The sequence below is a fragment of the Hyla sarda genome, chromosome 7 (genome assembly GCF_029499605.1).
Source record: "Hyla sarda isolate aHylSar1 chromosome 7, aHylSar1.hap1, whole genome shotgun sequence".
Taxonomy (NCBI): Eukaryota; Metazoa; Chordata; class Amphibia; order Anura; family Hylidae; genus Hyla; species Hyla sarda.
In genome coordinates this window covers 206,807,923-206,829,022 of record NC_079195.1, presented here as the reverse complement: position 1 = coordinate 206,829,022, position 21,100 = coordinate 206,807,923, and the positions used below count along the sequence as shown (strand labels likewise).

Below are 21,100 nucleotides of genomic sequence, written 5' to 3'. Positions count from 1 at the left end.
GGCCAGAACATAAGCCTGGTTATCCTCTATTGGGAGTGTTTTGTCACCTATTGGGTGTGTTTGCGTCCGCTATTGGGAGTTTCCCCTATTTGGGTGCAAATACATTAAGTCTTATGGGACTCTGCCAGGGAATTAAAAACTGACCGCTATTGGGAGGTGTCTGCTTGGGAGATTTTACTGTACTAAGAACACAAGAGTCAGGTCAGGTCATGGTACACTCCTAAAAGCACTTCATATTTGGACCGCTTCATCCAAATCCAATTTTACAGTCCATTAAGATAAGAAGAGATGATGGGCAACACTTTTTGTACAGATTGTCAACAATTTGTTTCAAGCCTGAAGTGATCGTCTGCTGGATACTGCAGGATCAATAATTGTTAGGCGGCTGTCAGCAGGTAGATAAACTCTGTCAGTCATTAACATCTGGTTAGTAATCAATGTGTAGATAAGTTCTGCTCCATCTGAGAGAGATGCATTCAACACTCCACCAAGAGCCATGGACAATGCCTCCCAGTCCTCAGGTCCTAAAGTGGCCAGCTTTGGGATTCCTGATATAGTTGTTGTTGTGGTTTATTTTGTCTTTGTCCTTGCAGTTGGAATATGGGTAAGTCCATAATATTTTACTGTTATGGTCCACAGTACAATTCTGGAAGACTCATTTACTTATATTAGTCTAGTATCTGGTTTGGATTTAGTTGCTACCAAATCCTTCCAGTACTTACCATCTTTGTCACAGATACTGAAGCTCATTCCCTGTGTCTACTCCTACTTTCTAGGGCATGTTGCACAGTATAGGTTGCCACCTCATCTAATCTTATTTGGTCTACAACCATTGGGAGAGGTTTACTACATCTAGGAAGAAACATTGCACAACAGGCCACAATATTCCACTGCTGAAGGTACCAGAGATGTCCAAAACAGGTGCACTCACTGCAGGTGTACTCACTACAGGTGTACTCACTACAGGTGTACTCACTGCAGGTGCACTCACTACAGGTGTGCTCACTACAGGGGCACTCACTACAGGTGTACTCACTACAGGTGTACTCACTACAGGAGCACTCACTACAGGTGTACTCACTACAGGAGCACTCACTACAGGTGTACTCACTACAGGAGCACTCACTACAGGTGTGCTCACTACAGGTGTGCTCACTACAGGGGCACTCACTACAGGAGCACTCACTACAGGTGTACTCACTACATGTGTACTCACTACAGGTATACTCACTACAGGTGTACTCACTACAGGTGCACTCACTACAGGTGTGCTCACTACAGGAGCACTCACCACAGATGTACTCACCACAAATGTACTCACTACAGGTGTACTCACTACAGGTGTACTCACTACATGTGTACTCACTACAGATATACTCCCTACAGGTGCACCCACTACAGTTACAGGTGCACTCACTACAGGTGTGCTCACTACAGGAGCACTCACCACAGATGTACTCACCACAGGTGTACTCACTACAGGTGCACGCACTACAGTTGTGCTCATTACAGGTGAACTCACTACAGGTGTACTCACTGCAGGTGCACTCACTACAGGTGCACTCACTTCAGGTGCACTCACTACAGGTGTACTCACTACAGCAGCACTCACTACAGGTGTACTCACTACAGGGGCACTCACCACAGGTGCACTCACTACAGGAACACTCACTACAGTTGTGCTCACTACAGGTGCACTCACTACAGGTGTACTCACTACAGGTGCACTCACTACAGGTGTACTCACTACATGTGCACTCACTACAGGTGTACTCACTACAGGAGCACTCACTACAGGTGTACTCACTACATGTGTACTCACTACAGGTATACTCACTACAGGTGTACATACTCCAGGTGCATCCACTACAGTTCTGCTCACTACAGGTGAACTCACTACAGGTGTGCTCACTACAGGTGCACCCACAACAGGTGAACTCACTACAGGAGCACTCACTACAGGTGCACCCACAACAGGTGAACTCACTACAGGTGCGCTCACTACAGGTATACTCACTACAGGTGCACTCAGTCCCATACTACTGATCTCCATATGTAATGGTTTTTCCAGTTTACCTTGGGTGGGGTCTAATGGTGTCTACCTGTTCTTCTGGATCACGTGACTATATTGGGGTCTTTCACATGCACAGAGCTCTGGCTTATAAAGAGCTAGTGGCTACTGTGGCTGTCATAAACTAATATAGAGAAAACATGGATTTTTTTAAGGATCCCAAAGGTCGATTTATTTTTAATGCTGTCAAGTTGTGATATTCATGTTAATGTCACCAAGGTCCCATGCATATAACTTTCAATGACTGTATTAAAACAAAATAGTCACAAGAACTATAAGATATTTCCTATGCACACAAGGTAGAAGTAGTTGTTATGGCAAAAGGTCAGTTGTAAGCAATTTATCAAGTCAGATAATTTCTGATAACTACAGGTCTTCCACTTCAATTCCCAACAATATAGAGGAATGAATATGATATTGGGGCCAAAAGGGCTAAATTTTCCCCAGAATATGATCTAAATGAACCAAAGTACAATTGGGAATTTTTTTGGCGAAGATGTCGAGATCTGAATCAAGGAAGATTTATGGATTAGAAACGATAGAACCCAAGGGCCTTACCTCTGAGTAAGAGATTTTTTGATTTTTGTAGGACCCCTGTTGGGCTCTGACCCATTCCCTGTCCAATTCAACAAACTTTTATGTGACTGGCATCTGATATATTAATTCAGTCATCCTGGTTATCGCTGTTTAGTGTTGGAGTCAATGCTCATTTTTGCATGTTATAGGCACTGTTTGAGTCCATTCATTCTTCATTATTAAAACCATTGTGATTGAATGTATATGTGATCCTAATCTAATAGAGATTGTGGCGGTAAAGGGTGAAGAACTAACAAACAACCCCTTTGTCTCTGGTCCCTTTTTAAGTCCTAGTAAAATCAATTAGGGACCAATTTTTAGTCCTAGTCAAATCAATTAGGGACCCATTGGTCCTCATCTTTAGAAGGACCAAAGGTCTTTGCACTGCTCAATTATCAAGCAGACACAAACCACCACTGGATCATTCATGTGGCGATTTACCTTCATCTTTTGTTGGGCACATGCCCCCCTATTACACAGGAAGATGTGCGTCCAACAAATGAGGATGCTTTAACCTGTTAAAACAATGCGATCTGCCATCAATGAAGAATTGGCTCATTTATCAGCTGATCCCTGTGACTATTACAGAGGGTTATATTAGCCTGTTCAGCCGATAATTGTCCCTTAAACCAGAGAGGTCAGTGAACTCCCCCCTTATGATAACTCAACTCTATTCAGAAAGTAGGATGAAGAGGAGCAGATATGATAAAATTCGAGATCATTGGCCAGAAAAGTAGTCAGGTTATTAGAAGAAGTTGTGTCTGGAAATAAGTCAGATATTAATGAAGATGGTCCCATGAACATTTCGGTATTACCCATCAATGCTTATACAAATTCTAGTATCTAGTTTCAGTCTATGTGGACCTAAGGAGGACCACACTCATGCTGTCTTTTACTGTGGGTGCCAGCTGACAAAACTTGGGTCAGGGGTTTACCATGAAGACAAAACAAAAAAGATCCAGCAGCACTCCAAGGATACAATTAATTAGTTTTAGGCTTTATTCATCAAATACCACTGATAATGGCTACGTAAGGCAGCCTAAACGTTGCTTCACTATTTGATGAATAAAGCACTAATTCATTGTATCCTTGGAGAGCTGCAGAATCTTTTTTGTTCTATCTATTCTTTATTTGTTTTGCTTCTTTTCCATAATGCAATTGACAAGGACTTGGAAGAACATTTGAAGGCGAAACTAAATAAACTAGGAAAGTTGCTTTTTTTACACATGTCTATGGGCTGTCTGGTTTTGCAGCTTATCTTTACTCCAATGAATAGAGCTGGTTGGCAATACTAGGCACGGCCCATGGATAGATGTGGTCCTATTTTTTTGACTAGGACAACTCCTTTAATGGGTGTTGCCCAATATGAATATTCTTCCCTGCACTTAGACCTCTTGCGGCACCATGCTGTATCGGTATGGTACCAACGTGATTATTAGTAGATGATCATTGTGCAACTATAGAGTGTGTTCTGTAGATATATATATAGTTAAGTATTATCTTGTCTTAACTAATTCAGTATCAGCCGACTGTATCTTCACCCTATCAGTACCTGTAATACAAAGGTCAATAGAATGGAATCCTAACAGTAAACACTCATGGTCATGGGAATTCCTTACCATTAGAATATATGAATTATATGTAACTAATAGGACACTAATCAGTTTTTGTTAATTGTTTTTCAGTCTTCTGTCCGTGCAAGTCGGGGAACAGTAGGAGGATATTTCCTAGCTGGAAGAACAATGACCTGGTTTCCTGTAAGAACTTGTACAGCATATTGGCTAAGGGTCTATTCACACTGCAGAATTTCCGCTTGCTGAATTCTGCCTCAAATTAAAGCCCATAGACTTCTATGGGATTCCGCACTCCCATTCACACTTTTGAATTTCTGCTTGCAAAATTCCGCAAGTGGAAACTAAGAAGTGTGAATGGGAGTACGGAATCCAATAGAAGTCTATGGGCTTTAATTTGAGGCGGAATTCAGCAAGCGGAAATTCTGACACGTGAATAGACCCTAATGTTCATGTTTCCTTTACTTCCAATACAATGATTATTTTCATAACTGAATCATTCAGTTTTCTAATATTAAAAAGTATAGAATTTTATGAAAAGCATCTATAAGTATTAAATGTCCATGACTTAGCTTTAAACGGTTATTCCAGAGGAAAACATTTCTAATGTTTAAGGCTCTGGGTCCTCTAAAATAGAAAAAAAAAACATATACTTACCTCTCATACTCCCCTGCTGCCCTTATGCTGTCAGTCCCAACTGCGCTGTACTTCCTTGTGTTGATGTTCGCACAAGGACCTTCCCATTTAGCCCATCAGTGGGTGAGGTGGGAAACCACTGCGACCAGTGATTTGCTGATCAGCAACCCAAGGAAGTGCAGTACAGAGAGGATTAAGACTGTAACAGCAGTGGTGACGTGAGAGCAGGGAGGGTAAGTATGTTTTTTTTTATTTTACATCCTGAGCCTGTATCTTTATAAAAAAATATATACATATATTTTCTGTAACCCAAAGGAGTTTCCCAAATGTCCAAAGTGATAGTATAGAAGCAGGAGAAATCACTTTAGTATTGTTCAGGGTCTGAACACTCATCTTAAATTTTTCCCTGCTCAGTGGCATCCCAGCCACCATCTGAACAGAAAAATTGCAGCACAACTCCATTTAAGTAAATTGGATGAGCTGCGATTACCTGCACATCCAGATAGTGTAAAGTAGAGCCCTGGATTGGGATCCCACAAGTCCCGCAGGACCCAATACAAGACTTGCGGACGTTAATGAAGTTGCTGCGGGCCGGAGCAGACAGTCACATACAGTGAGTCCTGCAAAATCATTCACAGTCCCACAAACCTCTAAAGTGCCACAGGGGCCCAATGAAATGGCACAGGGGGGTAATGAAATGGCACAAGGGGGGTAATAAAATGGCACAAGGTGGCAATGAAATGGCATAAGGGGTAATGAAATGGCCAAGTGAGTGATGAAATGGTACAAGGTGGTGATGAAATGGCAAAAGGGAAATAATAAAATGGCAAGGGGGTACTATTTCTAAATTTGTGACAAAATGTTTAACGTAGCGGACGGGATTAGATACATACCTTGTGGGAGTGTAAGAAAACAGTCCCGGTCAGGTGTCTAGTGTCAGGTGCCATCATACTAGAACAAAAGTGAAGTGGCCAGTGCATTTAATCAGTATCAGTAAGGCTGCATTCACACTACGTTTCCTTCATACGGGGACTGGATCTGTCTGGGGGATGGGAAAACCGGGCGCACCCGTATCCCAGCCGGCCCCGGCCCCCATCTCATTCATTTTAATGAGCCGGCCGGCATCAGATAATGACTCTTGTCTGCTAATTTTTGCCCCATTTCCAGTTTTCTGGCTGGACTAAAAACCGTGGTATGCTGCGGTTTTCAGTCCGGCCAGAAAACCAGATACGCGGCAAAACTGAGCCGACCGGAGTCACTTACTAACTCCATTCGACTCATTCAAATGAGATGGGGGCCAGGGCCGGCTGGGATACAGGAGCGCCCGATTTTCCCATCCCCCAGCCGGGTCCAGTCCCCGTGTAGTGTTAATGCAGCCTTACTGATAGACACTATTGTACTTTCAGTCTATTACTAACACCAACATTTTAAAGATTGGAGGATATTCATACACTGGATCTTTTATCCACACAACTTCAAGTTATCATTATTGCTTAGATAACGGAAATGGCTAGTGCATTATTTTTTCATTATAATGCCAAAAGTTTTTTCTCCAATTTTTTTTCATAGATTTTGTAAAAAGAGAAGAGAACATTTGCAACACGTTTATATTGGGGATTGTCTCTAGCCTGGTTAGTGTAGTGTATTTGGTGCTATCCATGTTATTAATGCAACTTCTATAACCCTAAAGCACTGCCAAGGACTAGATAAGGCATTACTATTTCTCTTGGCATGCTTCCCATCTAGTCTTAACCCTTAGACTCATTACATAAAAAATTCTAACAAATTATTATCATTCCACGTGAACACCACATGTGGTGCCGTGTTTCCCCCATTGTTGTCTCAAAATAACTACAAGGAATTATTTATTTAATAATAAAGTAACTGACTTTTCATTATTCCATTATATTGTGTCCAGAACTGTCCAAAGTAGGAGCAAATCCCCATGGCAAACCTCTCCTACTCTGGACAGTTCCTGACATGGACAGAGGTGTCAGCAGAGAGCACTGTGGTCTGACTGGAAAGAACTACAGCAGTTGATAAATACTGGAAGGATTAAGATTCTTAAATCGATGTAATTTACAAATGTGTCTAACTTTCTGGCACTAGATGATTCTGAAAAATGTCCCCCCCCCCCCCCCCCCTTCGGAGTACCCTTTAACCTTTTGTCAATCAGTTTTTACTTCCAACTTCAAAAGTGTCAGGAGCACCAAACATGTAGACTATAGACAAGTCCAGTGCAAATTGTACATAGCTCACAGACCTGGTAAGGCTATAACTCTGAAGCTGTAGGATTGGCGCGGCTTGGTTAATAAATGCTTAGATACAAAATGAGGTCAGTGAAAGCTCTTATCTGGTAATATTTAATAAGGAGCAAAACTTTTACAATGGGAACCTAAACCCCATTGCTGCTTCTATAGAAGGTCATTTGCATCCACAGAGATTCCAAGTGGATGTATTAACCATACTGGGCTCCCAACCGCTGTGCCCATTGTTAATTATTAGAAGAAAGTACAAGGGTGCTAGGAAAGAGGCAGTAAGGCCTACAGTGATAGAGCAGTCGGGGATCCCATTGTATCAATACTTACTGAATATCCTAGTGATATGCTCTCAGTTGGAATAATGCAAAACCCCTTTAAAAGTTGTTGTTTTTTTTGTGAAAAATTAGTGTTCATTTGGGGTCTTGTTCCATAACCCACTCCAAACAGCAGAGTGACCTTAGGGATGTGTAACCTGTGAGGTTGTTGGGGATCACCACTAGTCTGGATGCCTCAACACACAGATCTCTCATCCAATTCTTGGTCCCCAAACCCACATTAATCAAGCTGCATAGGCTTCGGAAACCATTCCATAGATTATTGATTTGGTAGAGGTTTAATATATTGTACACCATGAGAGAGGATATCCACATAAGGTGCTGTAAAGGGCACCAACCCGCCGAAATCCTACACACGTGGTTAGTGTATTATTTGCAATTTGCAACTGCAAATCCAGTATCTGGCCCTGATTTACTAAGAATGTTGTGTAGGTTTCTTTGTGGGTTTTAATTCCCTACAATTCCCCTAATTCCCCTACATTTTGCTTAGCTCAAATACACCACATTTTCTGTGGAAACCTTAGTAAATATGTTGGGTTTTTGTTATAATGTTGGGAACACCCCCCTTTTCAGTGACCACGCCCCCTTGTCCCGATGGCCATGCCCCATTTTCGGGTTTTCTCAGTAAAATGGAGAGTTAGTCTGGTTTTTCTCAATTCTGGTGCAAATACTGGTGCAGACAGAATTTATGGCACAATGCGCCAGAATCTGTCGCACAACCCGCAATAGTAAATGAAGGCCTCTGTGCCTGATGCTGCACTCGAAACAGATGGCGTTGCAGTACCAGGAAGAGCTACATAGACATCTACAGCGCTGTTAGGTTGGCTGCTGCAGTGGAAGGGCAACTACCACTGATCGCTCATTGAAAACCAATCCCAGAATCTTAAAAATATGTTCTCTGGGTTGAAGATTGAGGTTCGGCTGCTATTAGGATACATTGGCCCAAAAATTTGTTGTGTTTCCATTTTAAGAGTCCACGTAGAATTGTGTTGATTTGGTTTACCCATTGAACACCAAAAAGGTTATTGGCCTATAATTGCTCCTGTCGTCCTGTGGTCCTATCAAATTACCCTCACCAAAAAATCAAACCACATGATACCGAATCATATCAAATAATAACAAACTTTATTGATTCAAAAAGGGGACAAAACATGTTGATACAAAAACACACACAAATATATGCTCAGGCACGGCTAGTAGCACAAACTGAAAAAAGGAGAGATATACAAAGGAATGTATAGGTGATAAAGTACAAAATCACAAGTATACAGATGTAGGGGTATACAGCATAAACAGCAAACAGAGACTGCAAAAAGAGAAAGCAACCTGCCTACATACTGAAATCAGCAATGAAAAGTGCACCTAATGGAAAGACATCTCACCTCCAGCCCCTATCACCTCACCTTTACCCATTGAAGCTAACCTTTCACACTGAGCAGGATCAGGGGAGTGAAGTAAGTTATGAGCACAAAAGTAGATGCAGGGCGGGCCATAGGTTGGATGGTGCCCGATGCAGAACTCACTATTTATTCTCTCTCAACAATCCAGAATGTAACTCTCCATGGAGAGCAATGGGAGAGTAAAGTATTGTCACACATGTGCTCTGTTCATACAGGGAGCATGACGCACCCCAAACTGCGGCAGGTGTTGAGCACCACCAAGACTATATCTTAATTCCACAGTAGATACAAACATAGTACTTTTATATCAATGCAAATATCTAGAACATTGTTTTTGTCCTTTCAGATTGGTGCATCTTTAATGTCCAGCAATGTTGGAAGCGGTCTCTTTGTAGCAATGGCCGGATCAGGAGCCGCGGGAGGTTTGGCAGTCGGAGGTTTTGAATGGAATGTAAGAACATTTTTCCCTTACTATGAACTTTCATGTAAATAAGCAGACTTGACTTTGAGATTTGTCAACAGAGCAGCAATCAAACTTTTCCTTGTTGCATCAGCCATTACTGAAAATAGATAGTGATCCAACACAGTGACAAAATCATAGATGGTCATTACAGACTAAGAAACTTATGACAACCAATATGGCTTCACTTCCTATTGTCCCTTTAAAAGTATCTGTGGAAACACAATACAAAAATACAGACAATGGGAGAACGCAACATTGATTTTACCCGATTTTTTTCAGTGGAAAATTGTTGTGCATTTTTGCCTGCAATGGGTAAAATGGTCCAAAAATTTTGTCCAACTCTTTTAGACTAAAAAAACAAAACAACTTATGTGTAGTGTGGTATTTTTAGCTTTTTATGCTAGGTTTTTCCAGTGGTCGGTGTTTGATCAACTGATTTTTTTTTTTTTTTTTTTAATTGTCGCTAAATTTTTGTGCAGTCTTACACTAGCCCAGACCATACCTACAAACTTGACAACATCTATGCTACTTTGCTGTTTAGAAAGAATGTATTTCTCTTTGATAAATATGGGGGAACATACATGATATAAGCCCAAGAAAACGAGGGTAAAAAGATTTTGATTTACACAATGATAAATTCGCCTCAGAAACTAAAACAGAACTTTGGCTTTTGCTTTAACTTCTGATTTACTATTCAAAATGTTGTTTTGGGAGGAAACTTTGTTACTAATGTTTTGGATAACATAGTGTGGTGACCCATGGTGTATGGCGGGACCAGGGGGTGTATCGGTGTAGGTGGAGGGGCAAGATGGTATTAACCCCCTGGGCAAGGTGTTGTTAACCCCTAGTGTTTGTGTCGCCAGAGTGGTTTTTGGGTACCGGAACCACACGAACGGTATCTCCGCTATTCCAATGGCTAGGTAGTGAAAGAAGAGTCCACAACCAGTTATGGTTTAACAGAGGCTTTACTGAGTTTACATAGATGGTATTATGTTCACAGCTAGGCCAGATTCCCCAGAGAGGTGGCCAGGAAAACAGAAGGACCTCGCAGCTTGCTGGGACAAATTAGACTTGTAATTGACTTTAGATAATTATCTTGAGACTTGACTTTAGACTGGACTTGACTATGGGTAGTGACAGCAGACACAGACTTTTGACTTACTGGAATGACTGTAGCATTGCGGCCTTCCAGGTGCTGGTCACTAGCACTAAGATCTCAGGTCTTGACTTTTCCTCAGCAGGTAGCATAAGAGCTAAGAGAGAGAATTGTAATGGCCGCCCCCTTATATAAAGGGGGGCTAAGCCAAAGCCCATTGGTAAAGCTGTGGGTCATGTGTTAAGCTGGTGCTCTCTGGGTAAACATGTGATAACATAAGCATGTGACAGTTCACATGTCCTTTAGACAACTGCTGGAGTCTTCCAAAGGTCCTTTATACTAACTATACATTAGGACACTGACTATCCATAAAATAAAATAGATTACAGTACAGTAACAGCAGGAGAGACACTGCAGGAGAGCCCCCAGGTCACCGAGGGACTCAACCTGACAGGGCCTAAGGGTAGTACAGAACCATATTCTGTACTGGGACATTACTATAGTCCTTAAAGGGGTTCTCCACCAGAAAACATCTTATAAGGAATAGGATAGGGGATAAGATGGCACGCCCCCTTCCCATAGATATGAATAGAGGGGGCGTGGTGTTACTTCACGAACACGGAAGCTCCAAGCTTCCATGTTCTGGAAAATGCCGCTGCCAGCGGCGGTACCCCCGTGATGAGACATCTTATAAGATGATAAGATGTTTTCCGTCAGAGTACCCCTTTAAGGAGTGTTCCACCCCTGCATTCATAAAAGTTGTGCATGTGTGACTGTTCCTCTATTCCATGTCCTCCTCCCCCATTCGAGTAATTGCGGGGTCCATGTGATCATACATTTATCACCTATTCTGTTACAATGTCATTGTAATTGCACAATAATGGTGTCCTACCTTGACCAGTGATTTGTTTAACAGAAGGGGCATATTTAGAAAAAAAAAAAAAATTACCACCAAATAACCACTCACTAAATTTTCTGTTCTTAACTTCCCTATTTACTTTTTATTAAGGTTGATGAAAATAGATAATTTCAACCATGATGATCAAACATTGGGCAAAATGTAACAGTACATGAAAGTTTTGGCCCATTGATGAGACTGTTATTAACATTTTCAGCCAATGCAGGGAAGATCTTTTGTCCACAAATGGTCTTGCAGATAAGAATGTCCTTGACAACTTGAAACCGGTCCCTTCCATCCGCTGAAGTGCATGGGCGTCATAGTCAACAAAACAAACAGAACTGGACAAAGTCAGGAACATAACAGGAATACAATACACAACAAACAGATATATAAATACAAACAAGGCAGGATATAGCATAATAACCTACAGTTCAGAAACTGGAATCAAGATTAACCGCAGATATGATAATATGAACAAGAATCGATATAAGGATAAGTAAACCACAGACAAAAACCAGGAGATGCAGGAGATGAACAGGTTAACTGAATATCAGAGCACTAAACAGGTCAGGAAATAAAGAGCACTGTTCACACTGGACACAGAACCAGAAACACACTGGGCACCCCACTCCAAGCATGGAGGGACAACAATACTAAAGTCGAATAGGCTCCTAGCTAGTGGGCACACTCCACAGAGATCAGAATACTAGCCTGAGAGAAAACAAAAATTCAAAATACAAGCAAACATGGGTACAGACTCAAGGCTAACTCACTCCTAGATAAACGGATTAGCACAAGGCTCAGAACAGGATTCTATCCTAGGAGATCCAGGATCAAACAAGGTTAAAACAGGACTGACAAAATGCACAGTGTGAATGCAACTAAAGAAACATAAGACAGAACACAAGAATACTAAATACTAAAAATCGTGTCTGTGAAATGATTTTTCATCATGATCATTTATTTACATCCAATCTACTTCTATCTATTGTGTATGGCCACCTTTAGTGTGATAATGGTATCATTTTTATTTGCAAGGCATCTTGGATGCTGATCGCTCTTGGATGGATCTTCGTACCTGTATATATTGCCTCTGGAGTAGTCACTATGCCTGAGTACTTGGAAAAACGTTTTGGTGGTCACCGTATTCGGATTTACATGTCTGTCCTATCCCTCATCCTCTACATTTTCACCAAGATATCGGTAGGTTCGATATCGGCTAGACTGTTATTATTTACTTTATCGCTGTAATTATTAAAATTGTATCAGATATTACTGGTATCAATCATTTCAGTATTATGTTAGGCCCATTAAAACGTTCCAACTAAATTTTGCATGGTGTATCTTGTATTTTAGGTGCAAATATAAAGGCAAATCTAATCAATCATCTCAGAGGTATTATAGGGCCCTATTTAATTATAGTACAAAATTATAGGGCCCTATTTCCTGCTAAACCTACTTCATTTTAGTTAGAGTTAATGGTTCAGATTTATCAATATGTCTGAAAGCAAAACTATCTGGTTTTGGCCATATCAACCAATCACTGTCATGCTGGAAGGGATAATTGCAGCCCTGTACTGACTCATACCCTCTGTCTATGCCTTTTGGGATGCCCACCTTCTTAATACGGTGGCCCCAACCACAGTGCCAGTCCCTATGCTATTAAGGTGCAGGGCATAGTGAAGATCAGGACACAAAAGGGTTAACATACATCTGAACGCTTCCTGCTTGGCCTGAGCATTGTTTTGCAACAGATGGAGAAAAATTGTTATGAAAACACTGCTATAAGTAGTATATCTATTCTTTATTTAACTCATTAGTGACCCCCTTTTACCTTAAAGTGTGCCTATAGTTAGCAAAACATTTTTATATAATGTAGATAATACCATTATATCTATATTTGTAATATACATTGGTTAAAAAATGTGTATATTTTGGGTGAAAAAAATGCTGTCCCTGCAGATATTGCCTGTGTGTCTCTATGAGGAGGCCAAATACAGGAAGTGAGGGCGGGACAAGCAGGGCTTTGTGCAGGCTCCTGGATTGTCAATCATCCTGCTGTGTGAGGCAGGAGCGTGTCACAGAGCCTCACTGCACAGAGCCCTGCTTGTCCTCAGTGTACAGAGCCCTGCTTGTCCTCAGTGCACAGAGCCCTGCTTGTCCTCAGTGTACAGAGCCCCGCTTGTCCTCAGTGTACAGAGCCCCGCTTGTCCTCAGTGTACAGAGCCCTGCTTGTCCTCAGTGTACAGAGCCCTGCTTGTCCTCAGTGTACGGAGCCCTGCTTGTCCTCAGTGTGCAGAGCCCTGCTTGTCCTCAGTGTACAGAGCCCGGCTTGTCCTCAGTGTACAGAGCCCGGCTTGTCCTCAGTGTACAGAGCCCTGCTTGTCCTCAGTGTACAGAGCCCTGCTTGTCCTCTGTGTACAGAGCCCTGCTTGTCCTCTGTGTACAGAGCCCTGCTTGTCCTCAGTGTACAAAGCACTGCTTGTGGTTATGTAATGTAGCAAAACCCATACAGAACCTGTCTTTTTTATGCATAATGGCATTGATGATAACATTTACATTTATTAATTTTTATTTTCATTTATTATATATTTATTTAATTTATTTATTATTATTATTATTATTTTTTTGTAGACAGATATTTATTCTGGAGCTCTGTTCATCCAGTTATCCCTGGGTTGGAATATTTACCTGGCTACAGTGATATTACTAATAGTCACAGCCATTTACACTGTTGCTGGTAACTATCTTTATAATGTATTTTTTATATATTACTACTGGATGGATGGTGGGATGATGATGTTTTTTTTTTTTTGTTCCCTAAAAGGGGGAGGTGGAGTGGGTTTCAAAAATGAATCAACTTTAATCCTCTATTATACAAGACCTTTTACCCCAAATCATTTACAATAAAAAGTGTGAAATGTGTTGCTGTAATTTAAAGGGGCACTCTGGAGAAAATCAACCAATCAACAGGTAATTGCAAGTTACACATATTTATAAATTACATCCATAAAAAAATGAAGCCTGCCAGTACTTATCAGCTGCCAAATTTCTTGAAGACAGTCATGTAGTCCTCTAAGTTTGACCACAGTGCTCTCTGCTGACACCTCTGTCCATATCGAGAACTGTCTAGTGCAGGAGTGGTTTGCTCTGGGAATTCATGCTCTGGAAGTTCCTGATACAGACAGAGATGGCAGCAGAGAACACTGTGTGTGACTTGAATGACTACAGGAAATCCTCCAGAGCATAAAGCAAATGATAAGTACTGGAACAGGCTTGAACAGGGGTTAATTGTAGTAAATCGGTCATGCACAACCCCTTCATGTGTAACCATGTTCCCTCTGCACCAAGCCCCACTCACTTGGCGAGGCTGCTCAAATTTGCAAAAAGTCACAAAAGTTTTGCACAATCCTGGGGTTTGGGCAAAAATCTGTGATTTATAGGCAATTTATTCCAAGTGCAGAAGTTAATAAACCCATATATATATATATATATATATATATACATACATATATCTCAATACTCTGGTTGTAAATGGGTTAAATAAATAGCACTTTCTCCCTGTTATCACGGCGTAATCGCATAATTGCACTTTGTCCAAACCATCATGATAGGAATGTAAGCTGAACCCGGGGGTTGCTAAGATTAATAATCTCTTCATATGATTCTCAAGGACTGTGCCAGCAATTCCTTTTTGGGCAAAAAGGTTATTGTTAAACACCGGCTGATAAAAATGGAGGGAGCCAATCCTGTGTACATGAGCATTTCAGCGTATAGGACCAGTTCTGCACCAGTCAACTACACAGCCTAAGGGTCTGTTCAGACTACAGACGATTTTCAGCAGGTATTTAAGTTTAAAGGGGTACTCTGGTGGAAAAAAAAAAAACATTTTCTAATCAACTAGTCGCAGAACGTTGAAAAGATTTGTAAATTACTTCAAATTAAAAAATCTTAATCCTTCATGTAATTATCAGCTGCTGTATGCTCCAGAGGAAGTTGTGTAGTTCTTTTCTATCTTGAAGTAATTTACAAATCTGTTCAACTTTCTGTTTAGTTGATTTAAAAAATAAAAAAAAATTCCACCAGAGTACCCCTTTAAGTGCAGTTGCAGATTTTTTGCTGACCTATTGAAGTCAATGATAGCATAATCTGTTACAGATTTTCTGCAGAAAATGTGCACAAAATCTGCTTACTGCCACGATCTAACACTTTTGCCATATCCTTAGGATAGGGGATAAGTTTTCTATCCCAGGATACTCCTTTATGTATAAAAAAAAAAGTAGTAATTGTTGAATGCCTCATTGCTCTGTATGTAAAGGTGTAGGGACTCCTGTTTTTGATAGGAGTCCTTGCTCCTGTACATCAGCCCAGAGGTGTTCAGCAATGTACTATACATTTCTCATTACACTTCTTAGTACATTCAGTGAGCCAGACGCTCTTCACCATACCCAGCAAGTGCACGGGCCGAATACTAATCGGCCAATGAAACAAATCCACCTTTATCAGATAAGACACGTGTGTATCTTGTATGTGTATCTTATTTCCTACATCCCAAACTGCAGAAAATATAAAATGATATTACACTCCTGCTAATTCAGAACATGCAAATATCATGTACATTTTAATTAAATAAAGTTGAACAGTTGATATAACGTAAAATGTGCTGTATCCAACAGGTGGACTAGCTGCGGTCATCTACACCGATACCCTGCAGACAGTCATCATGGTGGTCGGGGCCTTCATCCTCATGTTTATTTGTAAGTTTTTCACTGTACACAGAACTTATTCTTCAAATTTTCAATAGTCGTAAGCCCAGTCCGACCAATGGGGAATCGATGTCATATTAATTTCATCATTTTAATAGGTCCTTGATACCAGTGCTAGTTGCACATTGCTCATGCCTAATGATGAGCGGCATAGGCCATATTCGAGTTTGCAATATTTTGCGACTATATGGACGAATATTCGTCCTATGTTCGCAAATTTCACATATTCGTTCACCTTTCTTTTCCATGCGAAATTTGTAATGAAATTCGCAAAGTGCGCATGCGCGATTATATCTTTCAACTAACTACTTTCCTATTGGTTGCTAGGGATGTTGCTAACCTCTGACAACTGTGTTTGCATCCTTCTCATTGGCCCACAAGCTAAAAGAAGGGAGGGATCAGTGTCCCCTAGAAGTGCCGATATTGGCGAATTTTTGCATATTCGCATATATGAAATATTCGCGCTCCACACCGACTCACACAGTAAATAATATTGGAGCCTTCTTCTGGACCACAAGCTGGAAGCAGGGAGGGAGGATCACTTTTTTTTTTTTTTTTTTTTACACAGTACACGTCATATGTACCCTTCAAATTCAGTTTATATATTTAGTTTACATTTTCATTCATTTTGCAGCATTTGTGGAAATTGGCTGGTACACAGGATTAGAAGAGAAGTACATGAAAGCGATCCCGAATGTAACTGTTCCCAACACAACCTGTCATCTGCCCCGCAGTGATGCCTTCCACATGCTACGTGACCCGATCACTGGCGATCTGCCCTGGCCCGGTCTCATATTTGGTCTGACAATATTGGCCACTTGGGTTTGGTGTACTGACCAGGTGAGTCAAAGACACATGACTTCCTCAAAAACCACAGCAATTAAAAAGTAACTTTCCAATTTCGGGGATGTTTATATCATTTTGGGGATGTTTATTATTTTTGACATTTCACAAAAGCCTGTTATTAAATTGCATCCTGGGAAGGGTTTTTTTTTCCCCCACGAACTTCAAATTCACAGTAAAAAAGTAAAAAAAAATACTGCTGCATTACAAAAGCTCAGTTAAATCTCCCTGCTTCACCCGGCGTTTGTTTAGAGCGTCGGGTGCAGAGCCAGAGGCTCGTGACATCCCGGTCACGCCCCGTTTGTGTCATCATGGCCACGCCCCCTCAATGTCACGCCCCCTCCCATAGACTTGCATTGAGGGGGCGTGGCCGTGACGGCATGAGAGGGGCGTGACTGTGATAGCACGAGCCTCCACCCCACATCACCAGTCATCTGAAGTTGTGAAGTTCGCTCTGTGCCCCAGATTTCGCAGCCGAGATTGTGTGGTCCCCAGCGATCAGACATCGTATCCCGCATCCTTTTGGATAGGGGACAAGATGTCTAGGGGTGGAGTACCCCTTTAAGCAGTTTGGGTTGTATTTTGGCAAACATGTTTATGGTTTCCATTAACATTGTGCAGAATTTCTACGTCAGCCCTACAGGATAATAATGGATGTAACTCAGGATCAGTGCCAGATCAGCACAAGTCTATAATTAATTATATACTGTATACTAGAGTGTGATCATACGCTTTAGGCTCGGCCTCCAGCTTGACATATCGGGCCTCATTTACTAAGAGTTTCGGGTTTTTACTAGTGGGAAAAGTTATTCAGACTTGCAGGATTCCTCTCTATTTACTATTGGGAAAATTGAATTTTCTATAAATCAGTCGGGTTGTGAAACCACGCCCCTTTTTGGGTCTACCACGCCCCCTCTGCGGCCGACCACGCCCCCTTTTAAGCTTTTCACAGTGCAATGTCGGGTTTGTCGGATTTTCCTGGCGCACACTGTCGCACCGTGGCGCAGACATGTCTCAGACACTCTGCGGCAAAAAAAAACTGGACGGTTTCAGCTTAGTAAATGAGGCGCGGAGTCTATGTTCATACAACAGAATTTTTGAGAGGAATTCCGTAGAAATATTCTGTAGTGCCATTGATTTCAATAGGACTCTGCTGCACTGTGCACATGGCAGAATTTCTGCGGTAGATGTTTCTGCCCTTGAAATCCCGATTCTGACGTCAACAGAAAGAATAGACATGTCTATTCTTTCTGCGGATTCCGCTCAGAAATGCATTGCCGTCTGTGCATTTCTGAGCAGCCCTGGAGCCCGCAACATTCAAATGTGCAGAACGTCCACCCGTGTTTTCCTGGGTGAACATTCTGCACATTTTTGACTGTGTGAACATGGCCTGAGTCTCTGACAAAATGAGCATTGACATATTTCACAGGGACTTCAGTGTTTTTCAGTCTCATGTGAAAAAGAAAAAAAAACAAATGACACCTTTCCACATGTTTTCCTATTTTTTTTTTCCCATTAAAGTGTACCTGTAGCTTTGTAGGGGTTATCCAGGAAAAAACTTTTTTTTAAAATATCAACTGGCTCCAGAAAGTTAAACAGATTTGTAAATTACTTCTATTAAAAAATCTTAATCCTTTCAGTACTTATGAGCTTCTGAAGTTTAGGTTGTTCTTTTCTGTCTAAGTGCTCTCTGATGACATGTGTCTCGGGAACGGCCCAGTTTAGAAGAGGTTTGCTATGGGAATTTGATTCTAAACTGGGCGGTTCCCGAGACAGGTGTCATCAGAGATTACTTAGACAGAAAAGAACAACCTTAACTTCAGAAGCTCATAAGTACTGAAAGGATTAAGATTTTTTAATAGAAGGAATTTACAAATCTGTTTAACTTTCTGGAGCCAGTTGATATATATATAAAAAAAGTTTTTTCCTGGATAACCCCTTTCAAAAACTTTTGATGTGTCCTAGAGACGGGTGAAAAGTTTTGATAGTCGGGCCTGAATGTTCAGACCTCAGCCGATCACTAGAATAAGCTGTTAGAGAAGAGTACAGCTGAGCACGATGATCAAGACAATCCCATAGACTTATATTATAAAGTTGTCTCAGTCACGTGGCACAGAGCCAGGAGAAAACGCTATTTTGATGTGAATTTTCATGCAGATTACAACAGGTAAATTCTGCACTGAAAATCCACAATCCGTTGCAAGTCAAAAAAAAAATAATTTATTTATTTATTTTTTGCTACAAGTGAATGGGATTTTTAAAGGGGTACTCCGGTGGAAAACTTTTTTTTGTTTTAAATCAACTGGTGCCAGAAAGTTAACCAGATTTGTAAATTACTTCTATTAAAAAAAAATCTTAACCGTTCTACTACTTATTAGCTGCTGAATACTACAGAGGAAATTCTTTTCTTTTTGGAACACAGAGCTCTCTGCTGACATCTCTGTCCATTTTAGGAGCTGTCCAGAGTAGGAGAAAATCCCCATAGAAATCATATGCTGCTCTGGACAGTTCCTAAAATGGACAGAGATGTCAGCAGAGAGCTCTGTGTTTCAAAAAGAAAATAATTTCCTATGTAGTATTCAGCAGCTAATAACTACTGGAAGGATTAAGATTTTTTAATAGAAGTAATTTACAAATCTGTTTAACTTTCTGGTACTAGTTGATTTAAAAAAAATAAAAATAAAAAAAAGTTTTCCACCAGAGTACCCCTTTAAAGTAAGGTTTTAGAGTAAATGGACTCCCAGAATTTATATGTACAATTTACAGGATGGACCCTTATCACTGTCTATGGTAAATATATTTCAGGTGATTGTGCAGAGGTCTCTGTCAGCCAAGAACTTGTCCCATGCTAAAGGGGGCTCTATTGTTGGGGGATACTTGAAGATTCTGCCCACGTTCTTTGTGGTACTGCCTGGGATGATCAGCAGGGCGTTATATCCAGGTAGGGTCACTCTGCATCCTCTTATTAGACCATAAGAGAACATTCATTATTTTTTACTATGATTGGAAATCGCGGTCTTGTTTACATCATTCTCCATATTTTTTTCTAATTTCATATAACTTTTTTGACTCCTCAAAACTGGTCTCGTACTGTGAACATATTGCTGGCTTAGGCATAACTGGAAAGATTATGGCACCACAAAATGACCTATAAACTTGACCTCACTGAATGTCCTTTGCAGATGAAATCGGCTGTGTTGACCCTGAAGAATGTCGGAAATACTGTGGCATTGATGTCAGCTGCTCAAATACGGCCTATCCCAAGCTGGTAATAACACTCATGCCTGTCGGTGAGATGTCAATTAATTATCTACAATTATTACACATACTATAGGACTAGTGTTGGGCGCGAATATTCGCATTTCGAATTTTTATCGCAAATTCGCAAATATTGCGAATATATTTGCTATATATTCAAAATTACAAATATTCACTTTTTTTCCACATATTCCTTCTTTTCACTTGTGGGCCAACTAAAATGATGCAAATATACTTGTCAGAGGTTATCAACAACATCCCTAGCAACCAATAGTAAAGTTGCCCACCCCTCACCCTCCCCTCACTGTTTTCTTCCTCAAATACGCGAATATTCCTCTATATCTGCGAAATATCGCGAATTCGAATATGGGCAATGCCGCTCATCACTATATAGGACATAGTTGACCTCAGGACAATATTGTTTCAGAGGCAAAACTGTAACAGGGACTCCTATAAACTAGAGAAAAAGGTCTAAAAGGTTTGTCTCGTGAAAACCATCCATATGGTGGTACATGGTCATCATAGATGGTGGTCTACCACTTGTAGTCTCCATTAAAGGGGTATTCCTGTGGAATCAACTGGTGCCAGAAAGTTAAACAGATTTGTAAATTACTTCTATTAAAAAATCTTAATCCTTCCAGTCTGACCCCCGCAGTCAGACATCTTATCCCCTATAATTTGGATAGGGGATAAGATGTCTTAGGACCGGGGTACTCCTGTAAAGACTGTCCCAGTCCATACTCTGAGACTACCGTATTTTTTGCCATATAAGACGCACTTTTTCTTCCCTAAAACTGGGGGGGAAAAGTCGGTGCGTCTTATACGGCGAATACACCCCTATGGCGGCAGTCCCTGCGGCCATCAACGGCCGGGACCCGCGGCTAATACAGGACATTATCGATTGCGGTGATGCCCTGTATTAA

The 21,100-nt window shown here is 41.0% G+C and overlaps 1 protein-coding gene across 2 annotated transcripts in view; it reads left to right on the top strand.

The window, feature by feature from the left end:
• The first annotated feature begins 487 nt into the window (after positions 1 to 487).
• SLC5A9 (solute carrier family 5 member 9) overlaps positions 488 to 21,100 on the top strand; it is a 36,387-nt gene continuing 15,774 nt past the window's right edge. The window contains exons 1-10 of one of the 2 annotated variants that reach the window (XM_056532468.1): positions 488 to 604; positions 4,333 to 4,404; positions 6,424 to 6,485; positions 9,197 to 9,301; positions 12,349 to 12,513; positions 13,945 to 14,050; positions 15,987 to 16,067; positions 16,711 to 16,916; positions 19,725 to 19,860; positions 20,102 to 20,209. In XM_056532468.1, coding sequence (XP_056388443.1) covers positions 601 to 604; positions 4,333 to 4,404; positions 6,424 to 6,485; positions 9,197 to 9,301; positions 12,349 to 12,513; positions 13,945 to 14,050; positions 15,987 to 16,067; positions 16,711 to 16,916; positions 19,725 to 19,860; positions 20,102 to 20,209 — 1,045 coding nt within the window. In that variant the 5' untranslated portion in view covers positions 488 to 600. The remainder of the gene's footprint in view (positions 605 to 4,332; positions 4,405 to 6,423; positions 6,486 to 9,196; positions 9,302 to 12,348; positions 12,514 to 13,944; positions 14,051 to 15,986; positions 16,068 to 16,710; positions 16,917 to 19,724; positions 19,861 to 20,101; positions 20,210 to 21,100) is intronic. The other variant, XM_056532467.1, reaches the window with a different exon arrangement.